Raw genomic sequence first — 19,350 nt, 5'->3', positions numbered from 1 at the left:
AGGCCCTCTAATGATACAAGTATAAATAATGAAACAAACCCTGATTCCAAAGTGCTTACACACAAATAGGGGAAACAACAAGAACACACAAGCAAATAATAAATGAGTGAGCAAATAAACAGCATAAATATAGATATATAAATAATGTAAACAAATGCAAATTTATTAAATACATGGTATTTTTGGGAAAGAGTGCCCTAGCAGTTAGAGGGATTATGATAAGTTTCATGTAGAAGAAGAGAGGAACTCCTGTGAGGCAGATTTTAGTAAAGAGTGAGTGCATTCTAGGCATATGAGATTGCTACTGCAATAACACGGAGGTACAGCATGTTGTGTTATGTGTGAAGAGGACATCCATTTTGGCTCTAGGACTGAGTCGAAAGTAGAATGATTTTTGGTAAGCCTGGAAATAAAGGTGGGACCAGGTTATTCAAGATTTTAAAAAGCTAAATAGAGGAATTTATATTTTATTCTAAAGACAATAAGTTACTGCAGTTGATTGAGTTGGGGAGTTAAACAGTCATATCATCACTTAAGGAAAATTATAAACTACAGTACATCAAAGAATCATGGAATGCAATATTAAATGATTTAACTAGCATGGAGCTTTTAATAAGTTTTTTTAATATAGCTATTTAATTTGATTTTCCCTCCAATGCTCTAGAGCTTGAATGTGTTGATGAAGGACTGCTCCAGTTTTGTGACAACAAGCTTAAATTACTCCATCTTTATGAGTCAGTCAATAAACTGAATTCGCTTGGGTTGTGTTCAGACACATCATTCTCCAATAATGTGAGTAATCCCAAAATATACCTGTGTAGAAAGATTTAATACATAGATGCTAAGACAATATAGGGGCCTATCCTGTGTCTTTTGACAGTGGTTAAAGTAGAAACTGTCAACTATTTCAATTTATTTTCTTTTAAAAGAAGAGCATAAAGTGATCCTTATTGAATTCTTATGTGACTGATTTAGGTATAATGTTTTTATCCTAGCTATTGTTTTCATTTTGTTCAATAAATTGTTTTATTATTAATCTATTTTTCCCCCTCGTTGAACTTTTTTATCTCACCTGAGGTCTGTTAATAAGGTTACTCATTAAAATCTGACTTCCTCTAAGAGGTTTCTTTGATAAAATAGATTAGCATCACCATATTGGTATAACTTCAGTATCTTTGAAAGATATAGGAAAAATTTGACTTTAAGAAATTAAAGAGGCTGATTTTCTCAGTATTCTTTAAAATGAAAGTGTATCCTGTTTGTCCTGTTCAGTATTGTTTTGATTTCAGTTTTGTAAAAGAGGTCAGTGTAAATAAATGTTTTAAGATAATTATGAAATCCACATTTTAGTTTCCTTAATGCATTCTCCCCTTACTTTTCTTCTTTTTTTTTTTTTTGGTGAGGCAATTGGGGTTAAGTGACTTGCCCAGGGTCACACAGCTGGTAAGTGTCAAGTGTCTGAGGCCAGATTTGAACTCAGTTCCTCCTGAATCCAGGGCCAGTGCTCTACTACTCCACCTAGCTGCCCCCCAATGTATACTCAATGGAAAATACCTTACAATATTTGCTATAATCTAATATTTTCACTTGATTTTTTTGTTAATCAAAAAGGCATTTATTGGGGCACAATTACTATTTGCCAGACACTGGACTGATTTTATAGTAATCTCATTTTTTTCCTTACCATAGACTTAATAATAAATTTGAGTTTTCCTTAAAATGAAACAGAGTAGGGGGCAGCTAGGTGGCACAGTGGATAAAGCACTGGCCCTAGATTCAGAAGGACTTGAGTTCAAATGCAGCCTGAGACACTTGACACTTACTAGCTGTGTGACCCTGGGCAAGCCACTTAATCCTTATTGCTCTGCAAAAAAAAAGAAAAAGAAAGAAAAGAAAAGAAATCGAGTGGTAACCCTCAGCTTTGTCTGTCCCAGATTCTTTTGTGAAAACTTGGTATATTTTATCAATCTGTCTAAAGAGGTATTATGAAAATTAATTTATTAAGGTTTGTTTAGTGATTAATTCTTTAATATTTTGCATTAAAACAATTAATATAACTCCATATTATGAAAGTCAGCCCTGGTTTTGAAGTATATCCTTTTTTTTAAAGGGAAAAGAGAGACTTATTAAACAAGAGAAACTCACTTTCATAGAAACACACCATTTACTAAATCACTTATCTTTTGTCTTTGGTATCACTGCTGACTTGTTTTGTTCTTTGCTTGAACATTGTAGAGCTTGCCACTGGAAATTGCAAGGCCATTTCTTCATTGTCTTGAATTTTGTACTGAATAGTATTCTAAGGAAAAAGATCATGTCTCAATGATCTTTACTTTTTTCTTTTTTGGGGGGGCGGGGCAATGAGGATTAAGTGACTTGGCCAGGGTCACACAGCTAGTAAGTGTCAAGTGTCCAAGACCAGATTTGAACTCAGGTCCTCCTGAATCCAGGGCCGGTTCTTCATTCACTGGGCCACCTAGCTGTCCCCTTTACATTATTACTTAGCAATTTCATTAATGCTTCAGTACCTACCCTCTCATAAAACAGAAAACTAACTTGCTTAAAAATCACTACTACTAAAAAATCACTACTACTTACTAATTACTTGTTACATTAATTTGACTTTGCAAGTTCTGTTTATAAGAATCTAAAAGGTCAGTGTATAAATACAGTGCATAAATACAAAAGTAGAGTTAAAAATGTTCTTTTTGAAAATAATTGTAATTTCAGCATTCTGGAGGGAATTAGACAATAGTCCAAATTGTTCTTTGCTTTGATACTTTAGTGAGTCTATAATTATTTTGATACTTCAGTGAATCTATAATTTCATCAATGTGGGTAGTCCCTCTGCCTCTATTGTTTTCGGTCTATTCATGCTTTTTCATCTGATGTTATTTTTGGCCATGATCTTCTATAAATCTTCCCTAAAGCATGGCTACTTAAACTTTTTCCACTCGATACCCCTTTTCACCTGAGAAATTTTTATGCAACCCTGGGCATATAGGTATATAAAATATATATATATATATATACACATAACCTTTTATTATTGCCAAATATTTTATGAGCCCCACATTCAGTTATGTGACTCCTTATATGGTCACAAACCACGGTTTAAGAAACTTTGCACTAGAGGACCTACATAGGCATACCCTAAGACTTTTGATATGTTGTGAATGCCACCAATCAATCCATGACTCAGTTATCCATATATAATGATATTATTTATTTTTACAAATTGAAATATTTGTAAAGTGCTTTGGCAAATGTTAAAGGTCTATATAAATACTAGCTGTTAATGCTGTTCCGTATTCCTTTTTTTTTTTTTTTAGTGAGGCAATTGCGGTTAAGTGACTTGCCCAGGGTCACACAGCTAGTAAGTGTTAAGTGTCTGAGGCCAGATTTGAACTCAGGTACTCCTGGCTCCGAGGCCGGTGCTCTATCCACTGTGCCACCTAGCTGCCCCGTTCTGTATTCTTACTACGTGATAGACTCATGTCCTTTTCGAGTAATATATCATTAATGAAAGATACTATGCTATGTCATACATGTTATTGTGGATAACTTTTTTAACTTTTTTGTTTTGGCAGCTAAATTTTTCTGGCATATAAAAAATTCCCTCCATTTTCTAGACCATTTTTTATAACTATTACACATAAAAGTGAAATTTAGCTCCATCCCTATCTCTTTAATTTACATTAATGCATTTTGTCATCTGTTGAAAATAACATTGACTAGCAGCAGCGTTAAAAGTATGTTACATTTTGCTCTTTCTTTTAAATAAAACAAAGTGGCCTCTAATACATAATAAAAACAAATAATATATGTTTCATTTAAATATTTATTTTAATTTGCATGATTTATATATGATAAATTTGTTATTCAAATAATAAATGATAATTTCTTTTAAATTTGTGAGTGTAACTTTCTTATATAGATCATTATGCAGAATTTTGTCAAGTTTCTATCAAGTTTGATATATTTCAATAATTTCTGAAGTATAATTTTCTATTTCTTCATTTAACACTTGTGGGCCTCAGTTTCTTCAGTTATAAAATGAGAGTTGGAGGAGATGAATTCTTAGGTCTCTTTCTGCTCTAGAATGTGTGTGTGTGTGTGTGTGTGTGTGTGTGTGTGTGTGTGTGTGTGTGTGTGTGTGAACTATAACAAACTCTAGAGATCCAAAATATTCCAAATTAGAGTTCATATTCCCTTAATGACATTTATAATATCTATATAAGAATAATACATTCACATGCAGGTTCTCCCTTAGCTTAATCTTTACTTGTCCCTGGTCTTCAAAGGTCCCTTTGAAGGTGGTTACTCCCTTCAACCCATCCCAGTTGCTATCTCTTTATGACTAGTTAATCTGTCTTTGAGATTTGCTATGCCTAAGAAATTTATTATCCCATTGCTGGCTTGATTATCATCTTTTCCAAATTTACCTAACTTGTGCTTGGTCAGCAGACTTATAGTTTCTCACTGAGTCCTTATTAAAGCCTTTTCAGTCTGATAGTACCTGCCAGTTTACATTCTGCTGGCATAACTTTTAATTATTCAGTCATTTCCATATCATGATTATAGCCATTAGAGTAAGAATTCAGTAGAAGTCTCTTCTTTATAAAAATATATTTCCCTAATTTGGAAAAGACCTGAATAGCAAAAGGCCTGAAAACTACTGTATAATAGAAATGCTTTAAAGAAGTGGTACCTTATAACCCAGAGAAAATTTAAGGGCATATTGGTTGTTTTCAAATATTTAAAGCACTGCCATGCAGAAGAAAAAAATATTTATTCTCTATAACCAGTGGACAGAACTAGGCCCAAGGAATAATAGTTACCAAGGAATCAGATTTTAGCATAATCTAAGGAAGAATTTCTTCCTAACAATTAGAAAACTATCCCAAAATAAAATGGGTAGCCTTAGGAGGGAGATAATGATCTCCTTTATATTGGAGGGGATCCAGCAGAAATTGACATACATAACTTGTAGGAAATATTATAGAGAAGATGAATACTTTGAACAGGATTTGGACAGAATAACCTTGTAAGATTCTTTCCAAATATATTTCTCTTAATTCTGTACATGTAAAGGATTTTATTCCAGGATTTGTGTGGTACCTATAACCCCTTTAAATATGTGTGGTTCTTTTTGCTATCTTATTTTCTTTCTGAACAAAGTGAAATTAGACCAAATTATTATCTTATATATTATGCTGCATAACAGTCTAAAATGTTCCATTTTCTTTTTAAAAATTTTTTTATTTTACCAAGCAAAATTTTAATATTAATCTTTAACGTTCACTCTAAATAATTAGCTATAATTCCTCTATGTCTTAATTTCAGTGTTTAGAAGCATGTTCCTCCTCATTCTTTGGAGCAGTTAGGAAATATTCCACTCCAGCAGCTAATAAAAATGCTCCAAAACCCCATTTGAATCCTCTTGACAAAGCAGCCCACAAAGTAGCAGGTTTTCCATAATGACCCACATATCGCCAAGGCTTCATTGCGGCCCCATGGATCCCTGAGACCTTGCTTAGCCAACCTCTCCTGGATTTGCTATAATGGTATTCCTTCTATTTTCCACTGTTTGTAACCAGGGAGTTCAGTTTTTCCATGACCATGTCCATGTCCATGCTCATGTCCATGTGCCGTGTCTAACAGGAATCTTGACCTCCCAAGGACACTGGAATCTCAACCCCTACCTCCCAAAACCCCAAAATGTTCCATTTTCAGTCATACTTCTTTGTCTAGTACTGAGAATTATAGAATTTTTCATTGAAACTATTTTAAAGGTTTTAGAAAAATAGTTGTTTTCTTTATTCCATGATTATTACATTGTTATCTCATGTTTCCATGAAATGTAATGAATTTGGAGGAAAATCATTAGCAGACTATATACATTAATATCATTTTAGCAATAAGCAAAATTTTTTTGGCTTCTAATTTAATAAAAAAAAAGTCTTTGAATCCCATTTACAGGGGCTTGATAGGTAAGGCATATTTTTAGACAGTATGTGGAAGAGTCATGATTTTGTATCTTTTCTCTTTTAGGAGCTGGCTGTATTGTTGAGGCTTGATGAAAAAGAACTGGTTAGGCTCCAAGCATTATTGGAGAACTATAAACAAGAAAATACCAGAACCACTGTCCGATTTGCTGATGATAAAGATGGTGCATTGCCTGTGACAACATTCCTGGAATATTTAGAATATGAGAAAGATATGATCAGTGTAAAGAAGATAAGTGAATTAGAATATGTGGCTTTAGGTAGGTAGTGCACTAGATTCTTCCTTGTCCTTCCCACTCCATTTGAGATTTATAGTATGAAACTCATAAGACCCTCACTGGCCAGAGGTCCTTGTTTAGTCCCTCAAACACTGAGCCTTTAGTTCTCCTATGTGAAGTAGGGGTAAAAATACCTGTAATGTCCATCTACAGGATTGTTGAGACCGAAGTGAAATGACGTATATAAAGAACTTTGAAAATTTGAAAGCTATATGTAAATGTCAGCATAGTGGTTATTATAATGGGGGGGCAGACCTTTTATTTATCAGGATAGGGTACTCGTGGGGTAAAAGCTCCTACAAATTACACTCATACAAATTAGCCACTCTTCTGTAACTTTGCCTTGTAGAGATGCCCTGAGAGAGGGTAAGAGACAGTATGTGTCTTAGGCAGCACTTGAACCCAAGTGCTCTTGATTTCAGTGGCCTTCTTTCTATCCATTACGCTGTACTGCCGTTCATTTTTATGGGTGTATAAAGAGAATGCAGTTCTTAGCCTCATGACAAATGCTCAGTCATACCGAATTATTGTTTCTTTAAGTTTTGCTCTAAATAAATTCTTCATGTTAGCAATTCCAGAAAGGTCACGTTTAGAGCTATATATTATCCTCATAGTTATTTTTATGTAGAAAATTTTTTCTAGAAATTGATTTCTAATTGAGAATATTATAGATTTGAGTAAGAGGTTGTTGTAGTTTAGTATGTTTGCATTTTTATTTTACTAGGCAGTTTCTTTTTTTGGAAGTGCTTGCATGGAGAAAGCTCCACAGAGGATATGTGTCATACTTTGGAATCTGCTGGATTTAGCCCACAACTTTTACTGGTAAATTACTAATTTTTCATTATTGTATGCTTTTTTTTCCCATAGGTGATATAATGTTAGGACGGTCTTCAGGCTTTCAGCATTTGCAAATGGCTATCCTTATGGAAATATAATAGAAAGTAGATGAAAATCTTCCAAATAAAGTAATTTATTAATTGCCAGATTTAGTTAATCATGAAGTTGTTTTGTTTTCCCCTGTTTCATATAAGTTTTCTTATAAACTTTAGCAAATGTAAACATGGAATTTGATAAGTGTACGGATGGCAGACTTTCATGGAAAACACTATATAATTTGTACCAATAAACTATTATCAGAATAAAGCAAACTATTAAATTGATTCCTATAAAAGCCTTTAATGCAAAAACAGTGCCAAATTCTATATTTCTGAGAGTACTTAAGATAAATGTAAAATTTAGAATCTCTTATTAAGCATTCCCAAACCTTTTTTTATTTTATAAATCAGTCAATTTATAACAGATAACAAGGAAGAAAAACAATCTATATAAAATTATAACATGGAATATAAAAATCTTTTTTAGAAGGATATTTACAGTAAAGACATAGCAGAGACTGCTATGGTTTGTTTTCCTATTTTGTTTTCTTTTTGGGACATGGCTTTGGCATTATAACATTGTTAGCTCATTGGCGGCTTAGTATGGGGTTCTTGTTTTATACCAAACTTTTAGTCTTTCTAAAATATTTTTCTTTGCCTAAATATGTACCATGTTATATAGCTAGCTTTTAAATTACTAAAAAAAATAATAATTTAATATAAAATTCAATAATTACATTTCCATTTGTTAGCTGGGCACAACTGCCCTCTAACCTGTAAATGGCTTGAGCCAGATGGAGCAGGCTAGAGACAGGTGAGTCAGGAATTAAATAGAAGTTTTTATTTTCAAAGTGAGGAAAATGACTTGCTAGCTAGGACACATGTGCCAGGGTCCCACCCCTAGTGGAGAGGCTCCTCTGACAATGAGGAGTACCAGCAAGAATGTGACAAGTTGGATTCATTGCAGGACTTTCAGAGTTTGTCCAGTGCTTGTCTAGCTCAGAGAACACCTAGCGAATTATGTGCCAGAGCCACCAAAGGATTGTTTTGCCAAGTTTAGGGCACAACTTGCTTCTTGGACCTTAGCTCTTAAAAACAGGGGGTCTCCTAATGTTTTGTCACAGTATACGTTCTTGACCTCTTTAAGAAACAGAAGGCATATTTCATTTTGGTAATCATTCTATACACACTTGTAATGATAAAATAACATATCCCTCATATGTTAAATTTCTTAATGCCAAAATAAATCACAAAAGCAACAAGGATAAAAAGAAAAACCCTATCGTGTGAAGATTTAAAATAGATTTAAATACATTAGTATTAGTGATCTTCATAACCCCTTTTGTAAGAAATCCTACCTAGTACCAAAACCAGTTATATTTGGGGACCTGGTATGATAGGTAAAATCTGAAATAACTGAGGAAACAAAGTTTTGAGCTTCTGAGTATGTCAATTTATTAAGCAATGTGTGCCAATTACATAACAAATCAGGACCAGGCCTTCTCAGCTTGGCACTGTATCCCGAATACAGGAATACAGATTTTTATGCATTAAACGAAAACAATTAATAGAATATAAACCAGTATACAAGATTAAGTAATCTTATTTCTCATCGGAGGAAGGATTAGGGACTTTCCAACTTGGGGTGGGGGGGGTGGGAGTGAACAGTTGCAATTTCCTGAAGTCAGAAAAAGAGGCGTTCCACTCCTCCCAAGTGTCTATATCCAATCAAAGGAAAAAGAAAACAGTAACTTATTGATCAGTATGGGTCTAGTTTTCAAATAAGACATATGCGTTGCTTGAGATGTATAATCATGAGAAAACTTATTGTATCAATATTTGGATCTGACTGGGTTTCTGGTCAGCATAACCTAGGTCCTTAGTTAAGGATCTCTAAGCAACAAATGTGGTCCGCCTTACTAGCCATGCAGGGCTAGGTTCAAACAATTGAATAAAGTTTTCTCAGAAGATAGAAATTGGACTAGAGCCATAATTGAGCAGAAAGGAAACTGAACTAGCTTCAGAATTGAATCACAAAGTGGAGTCAGTGTGGTTTAATCTATTTCCACACTGCTGCAGTTACAGAAAAATAAACACTGGTTTATATGTCCTAAAATGAAAAAGAAAATCTAAATATATCTAATAGAAACTTAGTATTATGTCCAAAAGGAAGAATAAATTCTACTTGGCTATTTTCTTGCAATTTGATTGGCACAAAAAAAGTTTGTAGTTGAAATTAGAATGTCTGTTATATGTATTATAGGGTTTGTTTGGTTTTTGGTTTTTGGTTTTTGCAGGGCAATGAGGGTTAAGTGACTTGCCCAGGGTCACACAGCTAGTTAAGTGTCAAGTGTCTGAGGCTGGATTTGAACTCAGGTGCTCCTGAATCCACTGCACCACCTAGCTACCCCTGTTTTTTTACCCTAATGATAGGAATGTAAAAATCAGAATAGCAACATAGGTTATGAGAACGGTTAGAAAAAGAGAACAGACTGTGTAAAAGGTGCTAAATGAAATTTTGAGGTTTGTTTTTGAAAACTCTTTAAAGTTGAAATATTATATTGAAACTTCTCTAATCCCTATCCTTAATTACCTTTTATTTTACAGTTTTAAGCTATAATTCACTACAGCACTGCAGTTAGTGATGAAAGTCTTTCACGGCAGCCAATCCCCAAGTATATCCATATAATCCTGTGCTACTAAGTTGTTTATAAATTCTACTCTGAACAGATTTCATAAATCATAGATTTTATTTGCTCAGGATGGGTCAAGTGCAAGACTGTGGGATTGATGGCTGCTATAAAATCCCATAAATGTTTATGTAATGTTTTTCCTCAGAAGAACTTTTTTTGTGATTTAATAGTAATAAGAACAATAAACTTTTGGGGAAAGTGGAGAAGTGTTATGATAATCTGATTCCTCTTGGGACTGACCCGAGGCAGAATTGGGATTCATTTAAAATAAACTTCAGCAACCTCTCCCTCATTCCTTTTTTTTGGGGGGGGGGGGCAATGAGGGTTAAGTGACTTGCCCAGGGTCACACAGCTAGTCAGTGTCAAGTGTCTGAAGCTAGATTTGAACTCAGGTCCTCCTGAATCCAGGGCCGGTGCTTTATCCACTGTGCCACCTAGCTGCCTCCCCTCATTCCTTTTTTGGCACTTCCTTTCTATAAGCACTGAGTCCTCATGCCAAGAAGTGTGGTAACACTAGATAGTGACCTATTCTCTAGTTTTTTTTGGTGACTCTTTTCTTTTCCCCATCAAAACCATCTCAGTATGGCCTTTCATTCTTTCTCTACTAAGTAAGAACTAGCTAAGGTGCTTAAACTATGGTAATGTCATACCTCTCGCACATAATCTGTATTTTAATATAGGTGTTTGGAAGTAGTACTTTAATCCAAAGGAGTGACTTTGATGAAAATTTTAAGTGCATAAAAGGAAGAAAAGGGAGACATTTTTAAGTAGACAGGAGTATAGTAAAGCCCCTTTAGTCATACATTGTAGGCAGCCACTATTACCTGCCCCAAAAAAGTATGGGACAAGTAGTATCTTCACAGAAATGCAAGATTTTCCCAAAGATGTATATTATATTCAGCAAATTATAAGACTGAACATCTTCTCGTGTGTGTGTGTGTGTGTGTGTGTGTAAAAATAACCTATATCAGATTACCTGCTGTCTAGGGGAGGGGGGAGGGAGGGAGAAAAATTTGAAATTGGAAATCTTATCTAAACAAATGTTGAAAACTAAAATAAATAAATACTTTTTTTTTAAAAGAATAAACATCTTTAAAATTTTTTTAATTTTAGTCTCTACTTCTGAATGTTTGGCTCTCTAAAGAAAAAGATATTCTTGATAAGTCACAGTCTGTTTGCTGTCTTCACACTATGCTTTCTCTTCTGAGCAAGATGAAAGGTAAGTTACTTTAAAGATACGTGTAAGTTCATAATTCTCATGAATATTCTTTTTTTAAATATACAAGAAAAATGCCTTTACATTTAAGCCTATTGTTGTCTCAGTTGATCATCTCTAATTTGTTATACTTGAACTACAAAAGTATCTGCAGAATTACTGAAGTGTCTTAATCAGCGTCAGGTTAGTACCAGAATGTTTGGAAGATGCAACATAGCTCTTTATTTTGCTAATTATTTAGAATTCTTTAAAATATGATTTATTTTACAAAATTGAACTTAAAACATTTTGGGAAACGTTTCATAAAGTGTAGTAATATGCATCCTATTTTTGCATGTAATACTATTCATTAAAAGTAGTATGACTAAAATTTGTAAAGATAATAAAAAGTGATATAATTCTAGGTGTCCAACAATTAGGAATGACTGAAAAAATTATAGTATATTAATGTTATTCTGACCTAAGAATTTATGATTAGTAAAAATTTAAAGAAATATGAAAATACTTATGAAGTTAAGCAGACTAAAGAAAGCAAGATTAAAAGAATATCATACACCCTGACTACAACTGTCAATGATGACAAAAACAGTGACATCTCTGTTAAATACACAGAAAAGATGTTGAAAAGAAAACAGGTAGACATGTGCAGGTAGCTAATGCTATATCAAAGACATATATCCTTTATTCTAGGTCTAAAAATCAGTAAGTTTCTAGATTTTTTTGTTCTTTTTCCTCATCTTCTTCTTGTTTTTAAGATTATATGTACTTATCAATGGAGGTTACTTTTTTTTTTTTTGCGGGACAATGAGGGTTAAGTGACTTGCCCAGGGTCACACAGCTAGTAAGTGTCAAGTGTCTGAGGCCAGATTTGAACTCAGGTCCTCCTGAATCCAAGGCTGGTGCTTTATCCACTGCATCACCTAGCTGCCCTAAAATTTATTTTAAGAAGTATAAAAGGCAAAAGGCATTTATATAGAAAATGAGTCAGTGTCAAGAAAAGTTCAGCTCTGACTTTTTTCTCTTTTTATATGTGACCAGAACTACAGTCTTATCAATGTATATTACCACAGTTACAGTTTTCGCAGCAGTGACCTGTTTGTGATGTGATCAGTTAAGACTTGGCTTCAAGAAGAGGATGATTTATTGAAACTACCTAACTGTAATCTAAGTCTTTGGGTTAAAATCATTCACCTTCTTACCTATTCTGTCTCACAGATGTGTCAGTATGAATTTAGTTTTCAGAGCTGGTGCTTAACACAGTTGAACTACAGCAGACAAATGGAATTTTTTTTTCTCTTTATAGTTGCTATAGATGAATCATGGGATTCACAGTCTGTATCCCCTTGGTGGCAACAAATGCGCATGGCTTGTATACAGTCCGAGAATAATGCAGCTGCCTTGTTATCTGCACATGTTGGGCATTCTGTTGCAGCGCAAATATCTGATAATATAGCTGAGAAAAAAGTAAGTCAGCAAAGATGCTCCATAAATCTGTGCCAATATCTTTTTCTAGAAGGACATTGATATTATTTTGTGACTTGCCCATGGGTGAAGTTTGAGAATTTGAAATGTATACCTTGTATTATTGATTGAAATTCTCCAAATTTCTGATTATGAGACGATGACCTCAGTCTCCTTCATTAGATAACATTCATACATACTTTCAAAATGAGTAATAGCACTGACCTAGGCATCATGAGACCTTGGTTCTAGTCCTACATCTTTATCCCCTGGGGCCAGTCACTTAACTTCAAAGGGCTTCACTTTCCTGATTCCCAGATGAAGGTATGGAAGTTCTCAAAGGTTCCTTCTAGGTCTGAAGTTCCATCCTTGTTTCTTACATATCTCTACAAATACTATTTTATATATATCTTTCAGCTCCACGAATGCATTTTCCATTGGGTTATCATTTTGAGGTATACTTCCTGTCATACCTAGAGAACTCAGAAATATCATTTCCTATAAACAAAGTTGTGAACCATCTTAGATCTTAGTGGTTACAAATTCAGTTAAGGGATACCAAATTTTTTAAATCATGGATTGTTGTAATCCAGTCCTTTCATTTACAGTCAACAAAACAAGTGGTAAAAAAAAAATAGCTAAAGTAGGTTTCTGGGTATTAACTTTAAACCTTGTTAGTCCCATAGTTTTATACACAATTTTATGTTAATAAGTAAGACTTGTAACACACATTTTCCAAATATAATAAGTGTTTTGAAGCTGCTTAAACTTGAGAAATAAATATGACCATTCTTCTGATAGTCACTTGCACTGAAAAACCTCTTTAAGTATAATTTGGCTGAATTGGGGTCATTAAATTAAGTCTTGTTTTAGAGGTTTAAAGTCTATTGGCTTTTATTCTACTCTTTCCCTAAGCTTCCAACCTGTCTTCTCAATCCTACCTCTTCCAGTTTGGGGTACCTTTTTTTTATGGAACATAAAATAAAATAAGCTTATTGAGAAGTGTGTTCTTCTTTTCCCTCTCACATACTTCTAAAGAGAATTGTTTTGAGGTCAGTTAATAAAGGATGGTTTTATGAAAGATTCTGTTGTTTGTGATTCAGAGAGAAGATAATTCTACCTGAATTTAATTTCTTAGTTAACCTAAATGTTGCTATTTTTACATCCTTAGCAGTTTTGAAAAATATACTTCTTTGGCAAAAGGTATACATTTTCTGTAGCTTCACAATTACATAATCTAATAGAGAAGAAAGTGATCCAATTACCATGAAATTGAAACTACAAGGAAATAGTTGATAAAGTCAGGGGATTAGGGAATTAGAGAATTGTATGTCTTTGGGGATGATTCCCTAAAGATCTGCCATGGTGTGGAAAATTGGTTTGTTAGCATATAATTTGCCTGTCATTTTTATGGTGCTATGTGCATTACATGCTAATTATTATCAGGCAGTTTTTAAATGAAATAATTTTTTCAGGGTAAAGATGGTTCTTGTTTACCAGGTTATAACCAGTCCATTTTCTGTTAGTTTTCCCAAACAGTTGTAGGTACTGACCCAGAGGGACTCACTGATTCCTGGGAGGCTCTTTCTCTTGATACTGAATACTGGAAACTTCTCTTGAAGCAACTAGAAGACTGCCTGATACTTCAGACTTTGCTTCACAGTAAAATGAAAACTCGAAGCTCCAAACTGTCTTCTTTGCAAGCCGAGCCACTTATCAATCTTTCTGTTAAGAAATTACTAGAAGGAGGAAAAGGTAAATTAGATTAGAATTAATTTGTTTTTCAGTCTAATTTTTTACATCTTTGGGGAGGGGGCAATGAGGGTTAAGTGACTTGCCTAGGGTCACACAGCTAGTAAGTGTCACGTGTCTGAATCCAGATTTGAACTCAGGACCTCCTGAATCCAGGGCCAGTGCTTTATCCAGTGTGCCACCTAGCTGTCCCCTTTTGCATCATATTTTAACCACACACAGAAACATTTGTACAAATGCATGTTATATTTGTATATAGAGGTATTATGCCCTTTTTTATATATCTGTACATAATTGTCTCAATTGTTTTTTTCATTTAAAATTTCAATGAAATATTTTGTTTTACATCTCCTTCATTCACGATTATAGCTCTTCTTTTTTGCCCAGCAGTGCCTGGCACGTAGAATGGTTTTGGCAACTTGACATGTTTTAAGCACAAGTCCAGAAATTAGAGCTAGATATCTTGGTTCGTAAGCTTGTGTTCTGTCTTTTGCAAGGTCACCACAGTGACATCGTGATAACACTGATATTCCATTGCCTAAAATTTAGTTTTCTTTGTCTCTTCCTCATCCCTCCTCTTCCCCCCAAACTTTAGGAGGAATTGCAGACAGTGTAGCAAAATGGATCTTTAAACAGGACTTCAGTCCCCGTATATTAAAATTGGCGCATCAAGAAAGAATTCCAGAAAATTCAGAGGAAGCTAAAGAAGAGAGTAGTAAAGATTTCACTGAGGAGCCAGAAGATTTACAAGCCATCCTAGGTAAAATAAACTAATACTTAAAAGCAAAAATCTTAAAGTAGAATGATATTGCTGATTTTCATTACATGAGGAAATGAAAACATGTCCCAACTTCTGACTTTCAGAATTGCTGAATTTAGCCTATCAACAGTTTCCTTGTAGTCTTGACTTAGATGTGTTACATGCACATTGCTGTTGGGAATATGTTGTTCAATGGAATAAAGATCCAGAGGTAAGATTCTCATTTATTTTTAAATATTAGGGTTTTTTTTTTAATAACTATACTCCTACAAAGATGGAACTGCTTATTAATAAGTAGCTTACAATACACAGTGGATTTTTCCTCATCATTTCTAGACTGTATTAATAAGTACAAACCCCCCAATCACTATTTTCCAACTTTTATGAGATTAAAATTTGCCAACCAAAATTGAAGTCTTAATGTATTAATAATCAGGATGAAAGTATCATTATTGAACCATAGCTGATTTCTTCTTGATAATTTAACATATGCATTATTGTTTGTGAATTTAATAAAATTATGTTGCTGTATTCTTGTAACCTAGTTAATAAGAAAGTCATATTGTTTCTTCATCAGTGTATTTCTGTTTCCTCTCTAGCCATGATGGTCCAAGTCCAAGTTGTCAAAATTTTTTTTTTGTTAGCAGATGTAATACCCCAAATAGATTTGATATTTGGATGTGTTGTCCATCACCTCCAAATTATCCCTGCTTCCTCCCAAATCAAAAATCCTGTTAGATCAATACCTTGATTCTCAGTTGTCAGAGAAAAAAAATCTTACAAACTCATTCACGCAGTTTTTAGTAAATGACATTACTTCTGAGGTATTTATACCAGTAAGTAGACATATCTAAACAGATTTATTTACATTTCAGATAGTAGTTGTTTCTCTTTGTAAATTAAATGCATCACTCTTATCCTCACATACACTCAAGAATACCCTCAGAATTGGGTATCAGATAGCTAAAGTTGCCTTTCAGTATGCTCTAATGTTAGGCATATTTTAGGTAAGAGTTGAATTATATTTAGATTATGTTTACACTTCCAAAATTAAATGGTTTATCAACTGCTGGATAATTTGATCAAGCCTTCTGTACTGTACATTTGAATATTTTTTCTGAAAAAGAGCCATCTATTTATAGTTAAATTGCTTTAAATCTAATTTCTCTATATTATTCTCTTAGAAAGTGAGAATCTATTTCTTTTAAAAAGTATATTCTTTAAAATGTTTTTGGTTATATATGCATAAAAATTCTTATGAGAAAGTAGACGTGTACTGTAGTAATGTAGGACTAGCAACAAAGTAGATTTTGTATCTAGATGCCATTGTCTCATCATGTGAGACAATTGTATTAGATTTGCCAAATGTTTAGTGATTTATCTAGAAAAGTAGTGTCTGTGAGTGAATAACTTGAAGAGATCATTGAAATTACCTTGTAAAAACTAACATTTTATATCATTCTGTGATTTACAAGATTTTAAGGTAACTTTACTTATTGAAGCATGATTTTAATTTCCATTTGCATATGAAACTCACATTAAATTATACTTTATTACTTTTCTTTTTATTTTCCCATATGTAAGGAAGCACGTTTTTTCATTAGGTCTATAGAACACTTGAAGAGTGTTCTGAATGCCCATGTGCAGCATGGTAAGTATTACAACCATTATTTAGTGCATTCTTGATAAGTAATAAGTAAAAATACTTCAAAATTATGTATACTTACACAAAGCTTATATTATTTTGAATTGTAGTTTCACAATATTGCTATATCTGAATTACTGCTTTATAAATATTATATGTATCTCTGCTACTAAAGCTAAATTAAAATGAAGGTCTAACTACTGTAGCAGATGGCCTCAAAGTGATTATTCTCTCTCTTATGTTCACTGGACACTTCCCATTCATGAAGAAGGTGATGTGGGATGTCTTCACTCTACATAAACTCTTTTTGAAGATCCTGGGAAGAATTTAGTCTCTCTCCAGAAATTCCTGTCTTTCTTTCTATATTCTGCAGCAGAAACCAGGACTATGGTACATACAGTTCACACCTCAAAAGTCTGAGTTTATACCTCAGAAGCTGTTTATACCTATATATCATATGGTCAATACAGATGTTTTATACTGCTTAACATGCTAATCTAGTAATTGATTTACAGGGAAAAAATTATAGCTCACCATCAAGATATGAGAACAGGTCTCATTATTAAAAGATTTTCATTAGAGAAATAGATTTACTTGATCATTAAAAATGTAATTAATTACATAGTAGTTAATGTGCTAGTACCTGGCGCTAGGTACTGGGGATACAAAGATATAAGCAAAATAGTCCCCGATATGACTTGACTTTCCATCAAGAGGCTTAAGGATGGGGAGACAAAAAAATGTACATAAGTATGCTCAATACACCAGTGACTTTAGAGTTTTCAACTTCTATTCTGCTGTGAAGGTACATTTAATATAGTAATGTTTGATATTTTATTCTGAAGGTAAGAAATTATATTATATATATATAATATATTTATATTATGTATAATTATATATATAAGAAATTATTAATTATATATATGCAAAAGAACCAATATTAAAGCTGTTTAAATCACCCATAATATTTCTAAACTCTAAGATTTTCTAGCTCTTGAAACATGGTAGAGTTATATGGATGTGTAATAGACTCCATTCACTCTTGTTCTTAATTTTTAGGCATTGCCCTAATGATGTGGAATACGTTCATAGTTAAAAGGTTTTCTTCCGCCACATACTTAATGGATAAGGTAAACTAATTTGATATTACATTCTTTTTGGTTTTCTTATTATCATATGTGTTTGTAAAGAATTTGTGATTGTGTCAGTGTGAGGAATTCTCAGTGTGGAAATACCTTTTTCATCAGTGTAGATCACAACTAACCTATGACTTAGTGCATAAGTCTTATGGTGTTCCCTGAGACAAATTAAGTTGATATTCACACTCTTAAGTGTCAGAGGTAGAATTTGAATTCCGGGGTTCATTCCAAGTCCAGAATTCTGTATACTATGCTGGCTGCCTTTTATATTAATTATAAAACAGTAAAATATAATATACGTTTATTAAATGCTTCTTAAATGTAGAGCATCATGCTAAGGAGATTCAAAGTTTAGGTTAGACTCTGTTCCTGCCCTCAGGGAATTTGTAGTCTTGTCTAGCAATAAGACACAAGCTTATCCTTGGGCAAAATATTACATAATTACATTATAGCTACATATCAAGGTGAACTATGAGAGTAAAGGTCATTACTATCTTCGGCAGGGTTTGGGGGTCTGTGAACTTGTTTTTGTTGGTTTTTGGGGGGGACGGGGGGGGGGGCAATGAGGGTTAAGTGACTTGCTCAGGGTCACACAGCTAGTAAGTGTCAAGTGTCTGAGGCTGGATTTGAACTCAGGTCCTCCTGAATCCAGGGCTGGTGCTTTATCCACTGCGCCACCTAGCTGCCCCTGAACTTGTATTTTTTAAAGAAAATATTGACAATTGTATTTTAGTGTAATTTGTTATCTTTGTATTTTGTGTTTTACACTTAAAAACATTATTCTGAGAAAGGGTCCATAAATTTCACCAGACTTCCAAAGGCATCCATGACACAAAAAGAGTTAAAAACTCCCATCCTAGGAAGAGGTAGTAGTATTTGTATTGGGATTTAGAAGAATAATTAGATATTCAAAGAGTTTAAAGATGGAAGAAAATAGGGAATAGCCTGAGCAGGGGAACAGGCATGTCATGATTCAGGGTGTGTTGTATAGGCTGAGTTGTCTAGCCTGGATGGAGTATAAATTTTGTGAAGTGGAAAGTAGTAGGAATAGCAGTAGCAGTAGGAATGACAATAACAATAATAACAGCAAAATTCATAAAATTATAAGTGCCTTAAAATTCATCAAATTATATATACACATATGTGTATGTATGTATGTATATACCTACACGCATATATATCATCTCATTTGATTCTCATAAAAACCGGGTAAGGTGTATGCCATTATATTATCCATTTTATAGATGAAGAGGCTGAGAGAGGTAAGGTGACTTGCCCAGCTTCTAATTGTTTATTAGGGCAAGACTCAGACTCAGGTCTTCCTGAGCTCAGTGATCTGTCTGCTGTTCCACTCTGAGATAGTGTGTCACCAGGTTGTGTAGATTCTTAGGTCTAGAGGACTTTGGATTTTCTTTAATAGGCAATAGGGAGTTTTAATTAGAGGAGTGACATGACCAGATCTTCTCAAAAAAAGAAGATAATTCTGGCAACAGTAGGAAGGTTGGGCTGAATGGAGAGCAGAA

General features: G+C 33.8%; 1 protein-coding gene across 1 annotated transcript in view; it reads left to right on the top strand.

Moving 5' to 3' along the window:
• Window positions 1–19,350, top strand: part of RAB3GAP2 (RAB3 GTPase activating non-catalytic protein subunit 2) — a 110,884-nt gene that overhangs the window by 73,559 nt on the left and 17,975 nt on the right. The window contains 10 exon segments of the mRNA XM_044004566.1: window positions 665–792; window positions 6,055–6,268; window positions 7,011–7,108; window positions 10,968–11,073; window positions 12,374–12,534; window positions 14,058–14,286; window positions 14,879–15,043; window positions 15,148–15,254; window positions 16,628–16,694; window positions 17,748–17,818. Of these exon segments, the coding sequence (XP_043860501.1) occupies window positions 665–792; window positions 6,055–6,268; window positions 7,011–7,108; window positions 10,968–11,073; window positions 12,374–12,534; window positions 14,058–14,286; window positions 14,879–15,043; window positions 15,148–15,254; window positions 16,628–16,694; window positions 17,748–17,818 (1,346 nt within the window).

The sequence above is a fragment of the Dromiciops gliroides genome, chromosome 4, assembly GCF_019393635.1.
Source record: "Dromiciops gliroides isolate mDroGli1 chromosome 4, mDroGli1.pri, whole genome shotgun sequence".
Lineage (NCBI taxonomy): Eukaryota > Metazoa > Chordata > Mammalia > Microbiotheria > Microbiotheriidae > Dromiciops > Dromiciops gliroides.
This window is presented reverse-complemented; position numbering and strand designations above follow the sequence as displayed.